The 20,921-nt window shown below is 38.9% G+C and overlaps 1 protein-coding gene across 2 annotated transcripts in view; it reads left to right on the forward strand.

The window, feature by feature from the left end:
- DCUN1D1 (defective in cullin neddylation 1 domain containing 1) overlaps positions 1-18,549 on the forward strand; it is a 37,007-nt gene extending 18,458 nt beyond the window's left edge. For both annotated transcript variants that reach the window (XM_039489668.1, XM_039489669.1), the window contains exons 2-7: positions 1,716-1,932; positions 6,320-6,488; positions 7,112-7,242; positions 13,478-13,560; positions 13,845-13,941; positions 15,372-18,549. In XM_039489668.1, coding sequence (XP_039345602.1) covers positions 1,716-1,932; positions 6,320-6,488; positions 7,112-7,242; positions 13,478-13,560; positions 13,845-13,941; positions 15,372-15,451 — 777 coding nt within the window. In that variant the 3' untranslated portion in view covers positions 15,452-18,549. The remainder of the gene's footprint in view (positions 1-1,715; positions 1,933-6,319; positions 6,489-7,111; positions 7,243-13,477; positions 13,561-13,844; positions 13,942-15,371) is intronic.
- Positions 18,550-20,921: the final 2,372 nt, after the last annotated feature.

Genomic DNA, 20,921 nt, shown 5'->3' on the forward strand with positions numbered 1-20,921 from the left:
ACTCTTTAGTCCTCTCCCCCACTCAAAAGCAGAATCATTGAATCCGGAATCACATGTTGCCTAGTAAGTTACTGGACTCAAGAAGTTGGTTTAATTTTGGACTTAAGTGGAGAGAGAGTCTGTTGGTTTAAGCATGATAACTCCTTAATTCTCACTGTGACCCTGATATGTCTACACAATGCAACCCCCCCTCCCAAAAAAAAATTACCCCTTCCCCCCTCCCCCCACACACAGCGACAAGTCTCAGAGCCTGTGTCAACAGACTTGAGCTTGCAGGGCTAAAAATAGAAGTGTAGACATTCCAGGTCCAACCCATGTCCAGATGTCTGTACTGCTATTTTTAGCACCTTAGCCCAAGCCCCATGAGCTCCAGTTTGACCTGGGTTCTGAGGCCTGGTCTACACTGGGGGGAAGGATCGATCTAAGTTAAGCAACTTCAGCTACATGAATAACGTAGCTGAAGTCGAGGTAATTAGAGCAACTTAACATGGTGTCTTCACCACGGTGAGTTGACTGCTGCCACTCCCCTGTCAACTCTGTCTGTGCCTCTCGCTGAGCTGGAGTACAGGAGTCGATGAGAGATCGCTCGGGGATCGATTTATCGTGTCTAGAATAGACACGATAAATCAATCCCCGCTGGATCAATCGCTGCCTGCCTATCCGGCTGGTAGTGAAGACATACCCTAAGACTCACTATTGCTTTTTTTGCTGAGTAAATTTTGTCATTGTATTGCTTTAGGCAAGTTGCTTAACCTTTTTGAGTCTGTTTCTGCTTCTATAAAATAGAGACAATACCTACTTCATAGAACTGTTGTGGGGATTATATAATTATTGTTAAGGACTTTGAAAACAAAAAGCACCATATAAATGTTTGAAGATGTTTCATTTTTCAATTTTCAGCTTTCACTATTTTTAAATGCTGGTATTATCTGAATTGAAGATGCAAACTAGTCTGTCAACATCTGGTGGATTTTTTTTTTTTTTTTTTGCATGAGGAATGAGTTTTTTCCAAATTACAGCAGACTTAAATTTTATGCATTTCAGTTACCTTCCTTTGTCACATACAACATTAAAAATTGCTTTTGCTGTAAGCTGAGAACTCAGTATCTTCTAGGCAAGATAAGTTTTAAAAGATCAGCCTTTTAAATAGGAAGTGTATGTGCATGTGTTACGCCTCATCACTACAACTTATTGCTTATTGAGATATTGTCAATTTTAACATTTTCTGGATGGTTTGGCTACGGGATTTATATGATGATTTAGTTGATAGTTTTGCCATTATATGGAAGACCTGGATTTGAGGGTACCCTTGCATTGTGCAGCCAGACGGGGTTGAGAATACTGAAGACACTGCTGACTTCTTCAAGAAAACATTATGGTGCACACAATGTTGTTTGTGTGCACTCATAGGAAACCAGCAATAATGTTTTATAGAAATGTATCTGTTTATACCTATTCAGTTGTTTGTCTTGTAGTATGCCTAAAAAATATGTCCACGTGTAATTTTTAAAAAAAGCATCTTTTGATATAACCAACTGTAAGAAAAACAAGGTATGTATTAAGTATAAAGAGCATAAGTTGTGGTCTGGCTGTTTAATTATTGTTCGGGAGAGAAGTTTAATATATTGTGAAGGTTGTAATGGAATTTGGAGGTACTTCATATTTTTTCCAGTAATCAGTTTTCGTCTCAGTATTGTCTTTTCTAACTTTCCTAGAACAAGTTGAAATCGTCACAGAAAGATAAAGTTCGTCAGTTTATGATCTTCACTCAATCTAGTGAAAAGACTGCAGTGAGTTGTCTATCTCAAAATGACTGGAAGTTAGATGTTGCAACAGACAATTTTTTCCAAAATCCTGAACTTTATATACGAGAGAGCGTTAAAGGATCATTGGACAGAAAGAAGTTAGAACAACTATATAACAGATACAAAGGTGAGTGCAGTGAGTTCTAACAATTACACTTTTTAGATTATTTTATTTGCAGCTGCTAATTTATAGATTACATGTGCATCATATGCTTATAAGTGGGCTACTCTACTTAAATTTAAACTGACCTGTACACACTAACTTATGTAATTAATAATACAAGACCAGTCTAGAAAAGCAGAGATACCATATATATATATATATATATATATATATATATATATATATATATATATATATATATATATATATATATAAGGCCACACTACTGCAAAGACACACATGCTTAACTTCATGAACTATTGACTTAAGCATGTGTGTAAGTTTTTGCAAGATTGGGGCTTAAACTTGGAGCTTCATGTAGTGTTACCCACTTGACCCCTTGATAGCCATGCTTCTTTAGATTGGTTCTTTTGTGGGCAACATATCACTCCAGACTTAATCCTTGACAAAATAAAATGGCATATAGATTGGTCACTCAGTCAAAAAGGTGGAGTGAGGATGGGGAGTCACTTTAAAAGCAACCCTGCAGTTTTATGAGACCAATACAGACAGGGCAGGAAAGAGTTGGTAACACCCACTGTGGCCTAACTGAAAATGTCATCAGTTGAATGTTTGGCTGAATAATGAACAAAGTAAGGCAGAGGGGGTTTGCAGTGATAGATTAGATTCTAGTTAAAAAAAAAAACTTCATGTTTTAGTTTAAAAAAATTGATTTGCATAGTCATCTTTACATTTTCTATTAGTTTTAAGATGTGTGCTGTTTGCATAAACATTGTGTAATACACATACAATTATCCTGAAGTCTTTGCTGGCTTACATTAGTAGAGGGTTATTACCTCCTTTTGAAATGTGAAGACCTCTTTTCTAGTCCAGCTGCTGACTTTTTATGAAATGTGGGGTGGAGGGGAAGAGGACACATGGCTGGATGATTTGGGGTTGTTAATGAGGCAACAAAGTCTTTGCCTTCTAGGTTACTATATCCAATTCAGCTCAAGTGGCTAATGGCCAAAATTATAGCTGATTGATGTCAAGTTTAGTAGTTTCATGGGGGAGCCAATTTGGTTGTCTCAAAATCCATCATTGGAAGTGGCACCCACATTGGCAATCTTAGCCAAGAACTTGAGTGTGCATTGAGGAGTGAACTACCTTCATTTTCCTAGAGTTAGAGCTTGTCTACATTAACCTGGAGGGGAACTAATTGCCTTCTTGATAGAGGAAGTTGAGCTAAGTTGTATAAGTAGACTGAGGGAGCTCGGTTGTGGAGAGACTGTAGAGGAGACAGGCAAAGTTCCCGCAATTTTTTTCCATCCATGTGTGGAATACATTTTTTTTTAATGTGCACTAAGTTATGTGCGGATGTGTGCCACCAGTAGAAACAAAAAACCTAGATTATATATATCAAGACAGAGCAGGAGAGCTTTCAGTGAGTGTCTTAAAGAGATAGCGCACGGCGTGTCTCAGAAACTTCCCCAGCAGCCAGCACACATATCTTTTATTTATATATATATATATATATATAATATAATTTTTTTAAAAAGTTACCATAGGAATAATTACTCAGCCAGGACAGGTTAGGCATTTTAGAACTCACTAACCAAAGAATTAAATTTAAATGTAAGAGATATAAAAATTATGCTTAGACCAGTCAAAACACTAAAATAACACACTTAAAAAGAATAAAATTACAGAGAATATATGTGCACTGCAGGAAGTACCAAGAAGTAACAACAACAATAATACAAGTATTTGTTGAGCGGTGTGTATGACACAAACACAGACATGGGTGTGTGTGCTGGCTGCTGGGGAAGTTTCTGAGACACGCCGTGCGCTATCTCTTTAAGACACTCACTGAAAGCTCTCCTGCTCTGTCTTGAGCCCTGTTGTCTTCCCTTCCCCACTCTGCAGAGATGGGGTACATGGGCAGCAGAAGGGAGTGGTGGGAGAGTATGTGAGAGAGTGACAGAGACTGCTTGCTGCTGGGGAAATCTCAGAGACAGTGCACTGTCTCTTTAAGAAAGGCAGGTAGTCACTCACTGTTCACCGCAACAGCTCCAAGTCCTGAACCAGGCTGTGTCCCCTCCCCTGCTCTCCGGAGATGGGGTACAGAGGCGGGGGGAGGGAGACACCTGACATCAGCACCCACCTCCCCCTGCTCTGCACAACCAGCAGGAGGGTCCCGGGAGCAGCTGCAGGATGGAGCAGTGTGGTGGGAGGAGCACCTGAACACATGCTGCCGACTGTGCGTGCTCTGCTAATCAGCTGGTGGTATTTGAATCTGTCCTGGGCGGCTGCCCAAGCGTGCAGCTTACAGGGAACGCAGGAGACGGGTATCTCTGACAGAAGCCCTGGACAAGGGCTTAACAGGCTGGATACAACCAGGAAACTACAGTGAAGCCTGAGAGTGTGGCAGGGCTATTAATTTGAGGTTTTGTTTGAATCTTTATTTGGATTTTGTTTATACTACCCCAGAAGGGGTCTAGATTTTTACGTGACTTGGCCAGAGGGTCAAGCCACAGAATACCCTAAGGGGGACTCAGGAGCGGCCAGCAGAAAGGGGGTACAAGAGGCAAAGTTCTCTGCAGTGTCATGTCCGGACACGAGGCGGTGCGCGAGAGGTGGGGATACATGTTTACACATGATACCTAAAGGAGGATTTAGAACCCCACTCTCCGGAAAAAGAGGGAGATACCAACTTCTTTTAAGGTGAGCTGTAGAGGGACAGACTAAGAGTCTTTTTTCTTCTTTTCGGACGATGGAGTACATTGTCCGCCTGCTGGAGGCCCAATAGGAGCAGATGCTGCCCTTGCAGTAGGTACAACAAAAGAGCATGCAACAGCAGCAAGAGGCTGGGCAGGCTCAGCAAGAACATTTCCTGCAATGCCTAGAAAAGTGGACCCCAGGGACCTGAGTGGTTTTGGGAGAAGAGAATTCTGCCAGACTGGTACTAGGCCTGGAAAAGTTGGGCCCAGATGTTGACCTGGAGGGATTTTTGCACACATTTGAGAGGGTAGTGACCACAGCAGGTAGCCCCATTCTTCTCAGGAGAAACTCAGGCGGTCGTCTAAGCTTTGTCTGACAGCAGGTACAGTCATACAAAATTGTAAAAGATATTCTGGATAAACTGGGTCTGGGCCCAGAAGTGTATCACTACCAGTTTAGGACAGAGCCTTTCCCCTGAGGGTGCATCCTAGAGTGGCAGCACATTTATGAGATCTGGCAACACAGTGGTTGCAGCCTGACGCAAACTCATTAGACAAAGTGATGAACCTTATAGTTCTAGAAGAGTTCCTAAGGATCTTGTCTGTGGGGCAAGGATGAGGAGCGAGGACTCGATGGGCTGGGGGGAGCTGATTGAGAGACTCTGAGAGGAGACATCAAGGCAATTACAAGCCCTGGCAACATAGTTATGAGGCAAACTGGGAGCTGGAAGAGATAAAAGCATCATGACAGAAAATAATAGCGGAGGCTGTAAAACAAGAGCAGGAACTGGTTTGGACAAGACTGGCATATGAAAAGAAGTAGCTGCACTGTATATCATGGAACCATGTGACAGTGGGGCCTCAATCTCTGTGAGTCAAGAGCAGGACTTGGGGGAGGGATAGCTCAGTGGTTTGAGCATTGGCCTGCTAAACCCAGGGTTGTGAGTTCAATCCTTGAGGAGGCCACTTAGGGATCTAGGGCAAAAATTGGTCCTGCTAGTGAAGGCAGGGGGCTGGACTCAATGACCTTTCGAGGTCCCTTCCAGTTCTAGGAGATTGGTATATCTCCAATTATTACCTATTACCTTTAGGACCATGCAGGGGAGAGATCGAATTGGGCAAATTTGTGGGAAAGCGTGTTCTTGTGAGCCAGTCATGGTGCGAAATTAACATTGCTTGATTTTTTTTCCAACCTCCACCATGTGTATGTTCTGTATTTTACACTGTGGAACTGCTTCAGTCTCAGAGTTGACGGACACAGCAATCGTGTAAAGCTTTTGTGTTTAACAAAAATAAGTACCTGAAAAAAGACTGAGTGGATTAATAAATGGGTGTAAATCAGTAAAAATTGAACTCCCTTTAATAAAAAAAACCTGGTAATTTATCAGTGAAAATCAATAAAAAAATGAAAACGCAGAACACTATCTATACAGTATCTGTTCATTGGATACAGAGAGGATTTTACTGTACAGAGCTTTCATTCCAATAACAGCCACGAGCCTTAACGTTTTCTTACAAATGGAATCTGAAGTATATATTTTTAAAAATTGGTTAAATATCCCCTTTTAATGTGGCTTATTCCAGAGGTGGTTTTGTGCATGTATGTGTTTGTGTTCATGTGTGAAGGAACTTACTACTTCAAAATCATGGAAGATTTAATGTTTGTTTTTAATCTTTATTGTATTCCAAAGATCCTCAAGATGAAAATAAAATTGGCATAGATGGTATACAGCAATTTTGTGATGACCTAGCACTTGACCCAGCCAGTATTAGTGTACTGATCATTGCATGGAAATTCAGAGCTGCAACACAGTGTGAGTTCTCAAAGCTGGAATTTATGGATGGGATGACAGAATTAGGGTAAGTATGCAGCAGGTAAAAGAAACTTAGCAGTGTAACATACTGGAGAAAGCTGGAACTAAAAGAAAAAATGTCCACTTTTAGCAATTCAGAACTGAATTATATCTTCTAGTATCTGCCTTCTATGAATATAGAAATACATCTTATATAAATTTGGCAGAAGTTATAAGCGAACCCAAATAAAGGGCAAAATGCTGCTTGCTTTAAACATGTGACTAGTCCCATTGGCTACAACAAAACGAGTGAGTAAAAGAAGGATTTGGCCCAAAGGCCAAAATGTTTGGGGCCATTTATCTAAGAGTGTAATTTCTTTGCCCTGCACCAAAGCTCGAGTTTTTTGTTTTCTAAGAACATTCTGACAGACTTTTAATTATTCTAGATTATATATATCTGATTATCAACCAGCTTCTTCAGATGCCAATGTGAAGAAACATTTTTTAAAAAGCAGCTGAAATTGTTACATAAACAGACTTGTTACGGACTTGCTGAAATTAATTTGCGTAATCCTTTTGTATTAAAGCAACTAAGGATTGTCCATAGTAGATAAGGTTTTAAAAATAAATTTAGCGTGTTATTTTGACAAAATGAATAATACACAGAAAAACTTTCTTTTTAAAATACAGATGTGACAGCATAGAAAAACTAAAGGCCCAGATTCCTAAAATGGAACAAGAATTAAAAGAGCCAGGAAGGTTTAAGGATTTTTATCAGTTTACTTTCAACTTTGCAAAGAATCCTGGACAGAAAGGTTTAGGTATGTATTCTTAATTGTAAACACTTGTGATATAGTTACTAGAAACTGTCTAATACTTATTGTAGTAAGTGAAACTATTACTGTGATCCAGTTAGACTAGCCATGGGATAAAAACATACTTCACTGTGGTAAAAGATAGATGTCATAGAGATTTCGTGCGGCCTTATGAACTGAATGTTTCAATTTAACATGTGAGGGTGCATTCTTCCCTTCAGAGTACAGTGTGTGCAAAATTCCCATTAAAGTTAACATGTTATGATTTCATATTAAAACTTTTTTAGAATTTGCAGCAATGAGCAACTATGAGCAAATAGTCTAAATTTCAAGTGTGAGTTTGTGTATAGGTACAGACTTGCACAAAGTCTCTCATACCACCAAAAATACATGTAAATCTCTTTGCAAACTACAATTCAGGTATTGCCAAGTAATTTCCACATAACAGGCATGATTAGATTTTCATCTCATTGCATCTACAGTCAAGAGCTTAAGCGCAGTTCAGGGCCTGTTGGATCTATAGTTTCTCTCTTTGGAGAAAGATTGCAAAATGAGGGCTAATTCCAGAATATAAAACCCAATGACACACACAAATCATGGTTTCTATAATTTTATTTCAGTGCTTCACCCTTGATAGTCATAGCATCGAGTGTCCAAGTGAAGTGGAAGAACTACTCACTAGGAAAAAGTCATTGAAGGGGGGGGAAAAGGTGTAGTTTGTTACTAATAATTACGGTAAATGAAATAACTGTTAATGCAGAATCATAAAAGTAAGGGAATGCAAAAGCTAGATTCTAACAGTAGTATTAACTGGGCCAGAATGCACATCTTGTATGTTTTATTATATGCATTTTATGCTATTATAATGTAGCTACTCATTTAATCAGAAAGTCAGGAATAGAAATAGGCCATATGTACAGTGCAGTTAAGGTTCCAAAAGCAACTCATATTTCCTGATTTTCTGTAATTTGAACTCTTTAATGTTAAACAATGGACATTAATTTTTTTCATTTGTGAGGGGAATTAGGGCAGTGAAAAATCTGTAGCTATTTTATGTGCAGCTTGCAAACTTTTATTAATTTCCCCAGTGGAAGTTTCTTGAACCAACAAATGTGCACAGTACTTCACATTTGTGCATGGTGAAACTATGTTTGTTCTACTGTATGTGATAAAACTGCAATTTGCACATGGACCAATCTTTGTTAAAAAATTAGCAATGTCTGTTCTCCATGAGGACACTGTGCCAGTCTTCAAACTTCTCCTGTACTCTCAGTAGGCCTGGCTGGGTATTTTAAGTTAGAGTGGAATAAGTGGTTTTCACTACACAGAGACCTGTTGATGTAAGTAACACTGCTGTATAGATGTATAGGCTGAGTCTACTTCCACGTGGAGTCACTTGCAGAATTGGGGTTGAACATGGAAAGTTTCAACCTTAACAGTGAATTTTACAGAAGAGTTTGTGTTTGAGAGAGATAATATGGAAATAGTTTTGCAACCTGAACCATAACAATAGCTTCTGATTACCATGGTGATGTTTAGTATTTATATAGTATTTTCAGTTTTCAAATAGTTTTGCAAATGTTAACTGGTTAATACTCTGTAACATCCTTGTGAGATAGCTATCACCTTTTATATAATTAATTTTGAAATAAAGCGATTTCAATAAGTCAAGTGATTTTCCTCAAAGCTTCAGAACACATATGTCAGAGCTGGGGGTATATCATAGGAGTTCCTGACTTCCAGTTCTGTGCTTAGACCACACCTCTGATTTCCTCTGTCCACATTTTTCACACAAGGAGAAGCCTATTAGTTTCTTTTCTTGCCGGCTTATTTCCATACAGGACTGAGCATATACAGAACAATCAATTAAACATCCCGGGAACGATAGATAATTTGTTTTTGAGACCTCAGTGAAAATGATTAAGCAAGAAAAATAATCCTTTTTCATCTTCCTTCAGCCTTCTTATTGCTTCTTCAGGGAGGCCAGCCTCTAAGGATGATATAAAAAGAAGATATAGACAATTATAACTTTTAGATTTGTATGTTTTACCTGTAGTAATTATTTATTTGTATTACAGTAGTTCTCTACGTAATAAATAGCTCTGAAGATCAGGATATGGGGGGAAGCCTTTTGATTAAAATGCAGTCTCAGCATGTTTTCCCTTTTCCCCACTCACTTTGTCTGGAGTTATCACCCTCCCATTGAAAAGATTTCATGGTAACTGTTTACTAGCGGTGAAATGATACATGAACAGACACATGCTTTTAGTTTTCTAATCAGGGTATGGCAGACATGTCTGGGAGGAGTTTGAATCTCTTTGCTTTGATTTTATGCATTGGGAGAAAAATTGGAGTTTAGTATCTTAAAACAAAATCTATGAATGTGTGTAGTATGGAGGAATAGAAAGAGACCCATCAACTGTTACTGATTACTGCTATAGAAATTCATTGTCTAAAAGCTTGCTTTCTAATAAGTTCTGTGTCCTTGAATGACACTTTAAATGTGTTTGACCCTCCAAATTTACCTTCCTTAAAGGTAAAAACATATCTAGTGGAATCCCTTTAGGAAACTTAAAATATGTTGTGAAGTGTTTTGATAAACTGCTGCTTGAGCTCTCTGTTTGTCATAGAACCTAGATGATTAGCTGTTGATTGCTTCTAATTTATTTCCAACAATTTTTCTGAGGTGCTGTGTGATGTGCATCATGCAAGCCACTCCAAATGAGTGTCAGTAAAACTATCCCCTCATGTATTCAGTTTATGACACAAATATATAATCTAAAAGCTTTTGATTAAATTAGAGGCATAAACAAAATACATGGGAGTGTGGTATAAAGGTTTGATTATTTGCACTTATTTGGACTGACTTGCATTATTTGTTTGTGGCTTCAAAATATGAGAGTATTGCAGCCATTTTAAATGCTCATGCCAGTAAAATCTAAAACTCTTTATTGTCCATTTTCATCCTCTTACTATAGGCAGGGCTGGTGGCAGTGCTTACTATTCATTTCCCATATATAAGATACTATATGTTGCTTATAACTTTGCCAAACTTTAACTGTTGGCTAAAATGTTCTGTGGTAAGTGTGTGGCTCAGATTGAATTTTTTTGGGAAAATATCAGCCCAAAACAATGCAGTTGTTTCTGAGAACAGGGCTAAGGGGAAAAATACATTGTTTCCACCTTGTTTAAAATTTGGTGACCTTTTCTTTGAAAAGCTTTAGTGCCCCTGTGCTTTGGAGCAGGGACTCAACATTTGTCAGGGGTTGTTGTCCTTTGTGTCAGCCTCTGGCCAGTCCAGTGAAAATCTGCCCAAATTTGACAATGTTGTAAGTAAGGCTATGAGTCTGTCACGGATTCTGTGACTTTCTGGGACCTCTATGACTTCTGCAGCAGCTGGTGCCACTGGCCCCGGCCTGCCTGAGCAGCACGGGCAGCCTGTGGGCCAGCTGCACCGGCTGTTGCTGGGGCAGTCTTCGACCACCGTGCCCCTGCCCCTCCCTCAGCAGCAGCAGGAATTTGTGTGTGGGAGGGGGCTCAGGACTGGGGCAGGGGGTTGGGGCATGGGATGGGGTGAGGGCTCCAGGCAGTGCTCGGGGGGGCTTCCTGAAAGCGGTGATGTCCCTCAGCTCCTAGGCAGAGGTGTGGCCAGGCAGCTCTGTACACTGCCTCCGCCTGCAGGTGCTGCCCCTGCATCTCCCATTGGCCGCAGTTCTCGGCCAATGGGAGCTGTGGAGCTGGTGCTCGAGGCGGGGGCAGCATGTAGAGCCTCCCTGGCCATCCCTTTGCCTACGAGCTGAGGGATATGCTGCTGCTTCCCCCCCCTGCACCCAATATTTAGTCAGGGGTATTTGTACAAGTCATGGACAGATCACGGGTTGCGAATTTTTGTTTACTGCCCGTGACCTGTCCATGACTTTTACTAAAAATACCTGTGACTAAAACGTAGCCTTAGTTATAAGCTTTTGAAAAATCAGTTTCTATATGCCCAGTAGAGACTTCCTATATTTCTGCAGCTTAATTCCCCAAAGAATCCATCCGCACTGGGCATGTGCCAGCCAAGCGCCGAGCAGGCCTTCTCCTGTAATTGCAGCCCTGAGCTGCTGTGGGCTGGGCTGGTCCAAGTACCTGAACTGAGAGCAGGGAGACTCCTGTGCTCTCGTTGAGACATGCCCTCCAGTTGGGATAGGCAGTGTGGGGGAGGAAGCTGCCTGATTCAAATGCAGAGGAGACAAGAGCTGGGAGAGGGCAGAGTGGAATGGGACAAGGAGCCTGTGGGGTTTCTTAAATAAGGACTCCCCTTCTTGGACAGTTTCTTTTTGGAATTTCCAACTTAAATGGCTTCCTGTAGAAACTTCCAACTCGTTTCACTGTATTGTCCAATAAAATACTGGTGCTTCTGAATAGATTTGGGTTATTAGATTGCAAAATTATGTAGCTCCTAAAGGTTATTTTCATTAACATTATCAGCTTCTAGGTTTCCTGACATTGCATGATGGCATGTATACACTTCTGGAAATGTTTAATCTGCCTACATGCCTCCTAAACAACTTAAGTTCCTAAGGAGTTCCTGTACTTACACATCATTTGAGATGCTACCACCAAGCTGGTACAGATTTGTAAAAATCAGCCAGTGGTGGGCTTCATTGCTGCTCCCTTTGAAAAATCCAAAACACGCAGTTAACTAGATTGATAGCAGTGCCAGGATTAAGGAGTTTCAGAATTCTAATTCCACTCATACCATTTATTGGTCTTAATTCTTTGCACTCTATTATGTTTAATTATGCCTCAAACCATCCCGTGAAGTAGGCAAAGTGGAGCATCAGTTTAATATCTGAAGCATCCTCCAGTAAGTGGGGAGAGACTCAAATTTCTGACCGCTAAGAGCCTAATAAGATTTCTTAAGTTTTAGTGCATCCTTGGTATTTTCAACTATAATGGCATATTGTACCCATCCACAAAACACATCAGATCAAAAATTTTACCTGCCTCTGGAAGCCCTGAATTTAAATCTCTTGGGTGAAATCCTGACCCAAATGAAGTCACTGGAAAAACTCCTGTTGACTTCAGTGGGGCCACGATTTCACTCTGTATTTGTCTGGAGGGGTGACGATGAGGTGGATTGTTCTATTAGACTTGTTAGAGGAGCACTGTTAAAGTTATTGGGAAAGGGGGAGAGACTTTTGGCACTGGGAATAAGTCCGTAAGAATTTTCAGGTGTGACCAGCATAGGTACTCATATTGGCAGATAAAAGACTTCTAGATTAAATATGTTTAATATTACTTTTAAAAAGGCATTGGTTTGTCTGAAAGAGTAATCTAACAGGGTGCCTATGCTTTTTTGCTTCTGAAAGTATAGATTGGTTATGGACAAAACAAATTGGTACACTCCAGAAGATGTAAGACTTTCTGGATGCAGACACTTTGAAGGTGGATCCAGTTAGGCTGACAGTGATTCTCTCTTGGTGGTATTGAGATTTTTGAATGTTCATTTGAAGAGTTTATTCTCTCTTAATTGATTATGTAAACTAAAGTTGTTTGGGGTACATGCACATACTTCAGTAGTCCTGATTTGTTCCTAGCTTTGAGGAATACAGGCCCACTCAAAATAGAGAAAGATTGAAAGTTACTCTGAAAAAATGACTTAAAATGGGCAGGAAATCCACATTGGCCATCATAAAGACAACCACCTAATGTACATGGTCTTTCCCGGGATACTTGTCCTAAAGGAAATCTGTTCAGCGATTTGAAAATTTGACAAGACCATCTTGCAACTTTAAAACCTGTAACAAAGTTGCTCTAAAAATAAAATTATAGCAAACTAGGTTATGGGAATTGCATTTGAGTAAATATGATTAAAGGAGCCTAATCCAGCAAATGATGTGGAATTCTTATTGAAGTCACTGGCATCGCTTTGTGTAGAGCAAAATCGGCACTGAGCTGCTAAGTTACAGTAAAAAGTGGAAAAATCTGTTGTATGCTTTGGGCAGAGTAATTCTTAACCCAGATAATTGAAATACATTTTCAGATCCTGTGTGCCCCAGGGGTCAGACCTAAATCTGAGGCTTAGTTCATCTGAAACAAACCCACCAGTTTCCTTAGTTTTCATTACCTTTTTTAAAAAATTTGGAAAGAACCTAAGAGTTTAGTTTATAGTCCAATCAGGCTTGGTGAAAATACCTGTGGAGAAAATGTATATTTCAAATATATCTAAAAGAGTAACATATTTTTAATATTGCAGATTTAGAAATGGCTATAGCCTACTGGAATTTAGTACTTAATGGAAGATTTAAATTCCTAGACTTGTGGAACAAATTTTTATTGGTAAGTTTAAACCTTATTCTATAATATAAATTGGGCTGCAATAGGTTTGTGGTTTTTTTAGTTTGGACGTTGAATCCATGTGTATTTAAGTCTTTGAAGAGATCACATAACTTATTTTGACAGAGCATTCTTTTGTGATGCATGGATGTTGCGGTTTTTAGCAAATACAGTAAGAATTTAGTTGAGGGTGACTTGCATATATTCAGGGATTTAATATTGAATATTCAGACTTTAAAATTAATTTTGTTCATGGTTTTAAAACGCAGATTTTTTTACCCAAATAGGAACATCATAAAAGATCAATACCTAAGGATACTTGGAACCTTCTTTTAGACTTCAGTACAATGATAGCAGATGATATGTCTAATTATGATGAGGAAGGTAATATTTATATTTTGTTTTATCAGTTTCTGTGTGTGTGTGTGTGTGTGTGTGTGTTTCTGTGGATAGTACATTTAGTAGTGTGTCATTGGGGTAGCGGATCTGTCTAGTGACTGGCAATCAGAATGTCTGCAGAACAGTATGTGACTTTTTCAGGGGGTCGAAGAAGTTCTCTGCCTCATAGCTGATGAGGACTAAGCCTACTAGCACAGGTGAAAAATACTTGTGCTGCCACTTCCCCAAAGCCAAGAGATTACTTCTTTTTTTTTTTTTTTAAACATCTTCACTCCTCTCCTTCCCCCCCAAAAGTCATCTCTTCCCTGCATAAAACAAATTGTCTTCAACTCTGCCACACGTAAATAAAAATAAATTTACCCACCCAGTTCTTGCTTCCTCCAACAAATCAACTAATGGTGCCCCTCTTTCTCGCCCCCATCTTCTTGCATGGCTTCTCTGCTTCTGCTGTTCGTCAGCAGAGGAACAGTTTTATGTTCTTTAGCCACCAGTTATTGATTTGTTAGCATTTCAGACATATTAAAGTGAAGGTGGGAACACACAGAATGAAAAACATACGAACAGGGTAGTATTTAGAATTGGATAATCACTGAGTGCACCGTATTTTCATCAGGTAAATTCGTTTAATCTGCAAGGTTTTCTTCAAAATCCATCTCCTACACTATCTGCAGTAGCCACAAATTTTTTTGTTTGAAATGTGGTGACATGCTGATGTCGACATATGAACATGACATTAATACGAAATCATTGTGAGCTCTAATTATTTTGGTGCTCTCGGGCTGTTAGCTTGTTGCGTGCATTCACAATTATTAGAATTCCTCCACACTTGCTACCGTTCTGGAGACCCAGATTTGCGTTTGGTTCCCATTTAGGTTAGCCAGGTGAGATGAGTGCTGTGGAGATTGTGCTGTCGTACTCTCAGCCCTCTTGGGCCAATTATCATGTTGATTAGCCCTAGGGTGACCAGATGTCCTGATTTTATAGGGACAGTCACAACTTTTGGGTCTTTTTCTTATATAGGCTCCTGTTACCCCCCCCCCCCCCACTCCCTGTCCCGATTTTTCACATTTGCTATCTGGTCACCCTAATTGGCTCTGAAAGGAGTTTTTGTCCAGCTTTTCTTGGTTTAAAAAAAAAAAAAGATTGTTATGTTACCTGAAAAATTGAGTGTGTTTAATTTGTGTGTTCGCATGGGGGAGGTCTCAGTTGAGGAAAAAAATCTTAACCAGATATTAAAGCTCAAGAAACAGAATGAAATGAGGATTATTCATTTAAAACTTTAAACAGGAAAGTTAAATCGTCAAGAATCTGTTTTGATTTAAAGAGGTTTTTTTAAACTGAATAGCTCTACATTGGAAGAAATGGGATTTGTTCACCTGATTCCTTATGTGCTCTTGCTTGTTCTTTCCTTTCAGGAGCATGGCCAGTTCTTATTGATGACTTTGTGGAATTTGCACGCCCTCAAATTGCTGGGACAAAAAGTACGACAGTGTAGCACTAAAGGACCCTTCTAGAATGTACATAGACTGTACAAATAAATACAACGGAAAATTGCACAGTCAATTTCTGCTGGCTGGACTGAACTGAAGATCAATCCTCACTATAAGGGTTGAGGGTTGAGACAAACCTTTAAGGATACATCTTGGACCATATCATTCATTCATCTAATGGTGGTTTGGGCTTCTCTTCTAGTCTGAACCATCTTTGCCAGTTATAATTCCAGCATAGTGGATTTCATCACATTTTTGTGGACCACCTTTGTTTACTCTCCCATAAGTCTTAGAAGCTTTATGATGATTATTTTGAGATTTCTGGTTTCGCATAAAGCACAATGCTGTCTTCATGAGACAACTGTTGTCTGGCATCTGCATTACACAGATCAACATCACAAGTGGTTTTTTTAAAACTCCTTAAATATACACTTTGGGCTAGTTGCAAAGACTATACTGATAGCACTTCCTATAAGAGTGATATATTTAAGTGTACCGGGTCCGATTTTTTTTTTCTTTCATGGCAGATTACAGGTATTGTCTAAGTGAGTTTTGAGTATCTGATTAAAACAATTGTAGAAACAGCCAACAAAAACAAGAATGTTGATACTGGGAACTCTAGGTGCCTATATGGAAGGTTTTATTGTATGTCACCCATCTTTGAAAGGAGTTGAAGTACTACACAACTACTGTGCACTTATAGCACCCCTGGTTTAATATTATAGTCAGCCTCCAGTGAGCTTCATTGAGACACGCTACGTGCATAACAGAATCTAATATTCTCTAGACTATTATCTAATCAGATTTCATTACAGTTTTGAAATGCTTATCTGTCTGTCCAGGAAGGTGTTTTCATTTTTGTGGAAATCTAAAACTTGAACAATATACTGAATTTGTGTCTTATGTTTTGTACACACAGTATTTTAAATTCAGACATGGGTTTTGATGGTTGCGGTATGAAATAACAAATGAACCTGCTTTATAAGAGGGTGACAAATCTGATATGAATCTGAGTTTTGAAGTGATTATCACAGGCCATTTAAGTTACATTTTTACAACATATAGGTACTGCCTTTATGGACAAAGCCCATTTTCTCAATTACTTACTTTGTTGGGATTTTTACAGGTCGTTGTGGTTGCCAATTACAGATATTAAAAGTAAAACTTTCTCAAACAAGCAGAGATCAGATGCAAAATACTACACTGGCTGCTTTTGTTCCCTTACATTATTTTGTCGATCACTACTACTTCTATTTGTCTTACTGCACATAACTAAATTAGAACTGATTTCACTTCAAAGCAGGATTTTATCTTTTGTGCTTTTTAACATTACAGGAGCCCTTGAATTTCTTTCATCCTGAAAATGCTTTTTCACTCTTCAGTTGCTGACTTATGAAGAAGAGGCTATTGTTTTCTTGAAATAAAAACTTCTGTAAAACAAGCTAGAAAATGTTAAACTAGGATGTCTAAAAAAAAATTATTATAGTAATTATTAGGAATAGGGTACTTATTTGAATACTCCAGCCAGTCCCATGTTAAGGTCGTAATTACTGTTGAAATTAGTAAGTGGAACTTGCACTAAAACAGCAGTACACTTTTATGCAGATGCTAAAAAGATTTTAGGAAGAATTTAAGTATTAAACTGCTAAAACTTTTACCCTGTGTGCTTTGAAGTTGACTGAAAGGTAGGCTTCCCCTCATAGCAGTGCCCTTTTAATAGAGTCCATTCATGCATTTATTTCAAGAATACAGTTCTACAAAATGCATTGCAAATTTCTATGCCAGCTACCGGAATTGGCTATGCCAAAAATGTGAGTGATTTTTGTTTTGCTGCTTTCAGTATTTCCTTTTTTAAATTTTGTGTAAATAACAATGAGGGACTTGAATTATGAAAACTTTACAAGGTATATATGCGTGCTGTTTTCTGTCTTAAAGGTTTTGGTACAGTTTCAGATTGATTAGTTCAAGTATGCTGTGTTTTGAGATGAGCTCTAATTAGCTTTTATCCCAATACAGATATGACCGTCGCAAAAATCTGATATTGGTTAGTGGCATAATGCCATGGTGTTTTTAAAGAATTTTCCTTATGACTGCGAGACCTTTTCAACAAAGTAGTGTTGTCATCAGTTTGGTACTACACACTTATAATTACTGTGTAATTATAAAACAAAAATACATTACATAAAGCTTTGGATAATTATGTAGCAGAAAAGTTAAGGTTATTCATGCTGTAATGGCATCTCAGAATTCAACGAAACAAATGACTCTAGTTGGAAACAAGCTTGATTTAACAGTGTGGTTATTCTAAGGATAAATGCCTGCTTACAGGAAATATTTTGTATTGAAAAGTGCTCAGACATGTGGCCATGTGTTCTTCCTTTATATATGCGTGTGGGTTGTGTTTTTTCTTTTTAAAGAATTCAAACAGTTACCTACTTGGATTGCTTTAATTCATAAGTGCTTAAGTCCTCAATTTGATGATGATTTCCCCTTAATGGATCGGTTTCATTTTGCCAAATGTCAAAAAATGGGTTAAAAACTTAAAATTTGTAATCTGTTTTTATACATTAAAAATGTACAAGATTAGACGTGCCCTGATATAAAACACTTAAGATCAAGATTATATTTAGTAAAGAACATCATCTGCATATCTCTGTAAGTTCAATGTAATTTCTTACAAATCCCTCTCATTACCAACAGAGGCAATAAAGCTCCAGTGAAATTGCCGTGACTAAATCTTCTCATGCATTGTTTTAGTCTATTGTTTGTAAAACTTTATTTCTAGACTTTTTTAAAAATATGGAATACTATGTCCTGAATAAAACGTGCACTAAACGGCAAGCTTTTGGGGGGAGGAGGGGAGATCTAAGAACTGATACATCATCTTGCCTGCCACTTAATCTAAATGTTTACAGCTACAAAATGGAGCTATTTTTATCCAGCTATGCTTCATTGACATTAACTAGCATGTGATGGACAATACCATAAGTACATGCAGTGCATTTGTTTAAATATGGCTGGTTTGAAGACTATGAGTAAATGACTTTTTTTTATTGAGCAACCTGTTATTAAATAAAGTAACTTATGAATTGCTTCAAAACTGTTTTACAATGAAATCCTTACTGAGAAATCCTTATTTAAGAAAGATATAATTTTTTAAAAATACGTTTAATAAACTTTTGTCATTCACACTTATTTATATAATTTTGCAAGAAGTCTCTGTAGATTTTATTTGAGCATGATATATTGACTGTCATTAGGTTTTTAAATACTTGGTGCCAATAACTTATCTGACCTCTACAGAAATCTAATGAAAGGCATACTTGGGAGAGAGTTAGATTTCATCTGGAAAAGTTTTATTTTGTATGTTAATAGGAACACTTATGGTATCATGTTAGTACCAGTAAACACTTAATTGGAGAGAACTCCCATTTTAAATAGAAAGTATTCATTGTCTGTTAACTTACAATTAAATTACAATTTGCTAATTGCTCATAGATGTTTTTTAAAGCCAGAAGGGACCATTGTAATGATCCATTGTGACCTTCTGCCTAGCACAGGTCAGAGAACCTCACTTACTCCTCAGGCCTTTCTGTCCGAGCATATCTTTAGAATGCGAGTGTCTTGGTTTAAAGATCTTCAAGTGATGGAGAATCCATCACCCCTTGGTAAGTTGGTCCAATGTTTCCAACAGGCTCTATTTAAGAAAAGAAAATATAATTTCTCCTTATTTCTATTCTGAAGTTGTCTAGCTTAGCTTCCAGGCATTTAAGCTCATTATGCCCTTTTCTGATAGGAAATGGGGCTCTATCAGAAATTTATTTCACATGTAGGTATTTGCAGATCATAATTAAATCAGTTCTTAACCTTCTCTCAAATCTTACAAGTGATCAGTATGTTTGTCTTTTTTTTTTTTTGTTTTTTGGTCTCATTTTTGTAAGCAAGTAGGTTTTAAGTGAGGTGAAACGTGGGTGTACCTAAGATCAATCAGGTTCATGAAAGGGGTACAGTCATCTGGAGAGGTTGAGAGCCACTGCTTTACAGGACACAGGACACAAACTAGATAATATGACTTTCCTCATTAAACTGAAAAATGGAGGTGCCCTATGGCAAAAGGCAGGGACAGAGCTCAGACTCAAAGGCTGGGAAGGGAGGATTGAAGGGCAGGGCTCGCTACTTCCCTGTCTGTCCCAGCTGAAATGATGGTCTAGAAAAACAACAGGAAGTCAGAGATGATTATTTGCATTGTGGTAGCACCTAGGAGCCTCAGTCATTGACCAGGACCTCCCTCTGCTAGGTACTGTTCGAACAACAAAAAGACAGTCCCTGCCTCAAAATGCTTAAAAACAAAGTATATAAGATATTAGCAGAATATTAAATGGAAGCCTGCATCTCTCCAAAGTCACAATATCTTACTACTTCTGTTAAATAGCTCCCTTCCTGCCCCTGAGTGTCGTTGCAGGCAGGTCCCAGAAGCCTTGTATTTTGTGACCTCTCTGCTCTCCTGCTTGTAATGATGCCTTTTGACAACTATTTCTGGGTATGTTGCTTGCTGCAGGCAAAGACTTGATGTGCACTTTCAATAATGGGATCTTCTGGCCTATTTTTAACAGGTCCTTAGTTACCTTTTGTATCAGGCTGACAAGGTTGCCTTTCGCCAGGCCTCTGTTATGTCCTCAATCAGAAATTTCTCTGTCTTCCAATTTTGTTTTGTTTTTTAACTCCTCCTCCCTCTGTTGAAATGTTTTAAATCTGCATGTGGGTGGCAGTTCAGATATTGTTCCTCCTTTGATGTCGGTAATTTTGTTTGTAATCATTAATTTAGCATGTGCCAGAGTGCACGGCTTTTTAACTTCAAGCGTTTTCACATTGAAATGTGTTGCAGACATAGGGTGTCTGGACAGCAAGTGTGAAAAATCGGGACGGGGTGGGGGTAATAGGCACCTATAGAAGAAAATGCCCCAAATATTGGGACTGTCTTGTCACCCTATGCAGACAAGGACTTTTCTTGCATGCTTACCTTCTTGACTAGCCCATTCCTCTCCTAACTTTGGGCTTGGCTACACTGGCACTTTATAGCGCTGAAGCTTTCTCGCTCAGCGGTGTGAAAAAACACCCCCCTGAGCGCAGAGAGTGCTCCAGTGCTGGGAGCTGCGCCCCTCGTGGAGGTGGGTTGTTTAGGTTGCTGGGAGAGCTCTCTCCCAGCACCTTAACGTTGCCAGTGTGGACTAGCCCTTTGATTGATTGAATTCATTAGAATTGCAGTAGTACCTGCTGATCAAGGATCAGGGACCCATGGTGCTAGCCACCATACAGATGCAGTGAAAAGAGCATCTCTGCCCCAAAGATCCTGCAGTCTACACCACTTAAATGCTGAGCTCCCAGGCTGCTGTAGGGCTATTCAACACAGATTCCACTGTGTTGCTGGAGAGCGGTGTAGTAGAGGGCATCGCACTCCTCGTAGTCACTGTGATG

Source organism: Mauremys reevesii, linkage group 9, assembly GCF_016161935.1.
Source record: "Mauremys reevesii isolate NIE-2019 linkage group 9, ASM1616193v1, whole genome shotgun sequence".
Taxonomy (NCBI): Eukaryota; Metazoa; Chordata; order Testudines; family Geoemydidae; genus Mauremys; species Mauremys reevesii.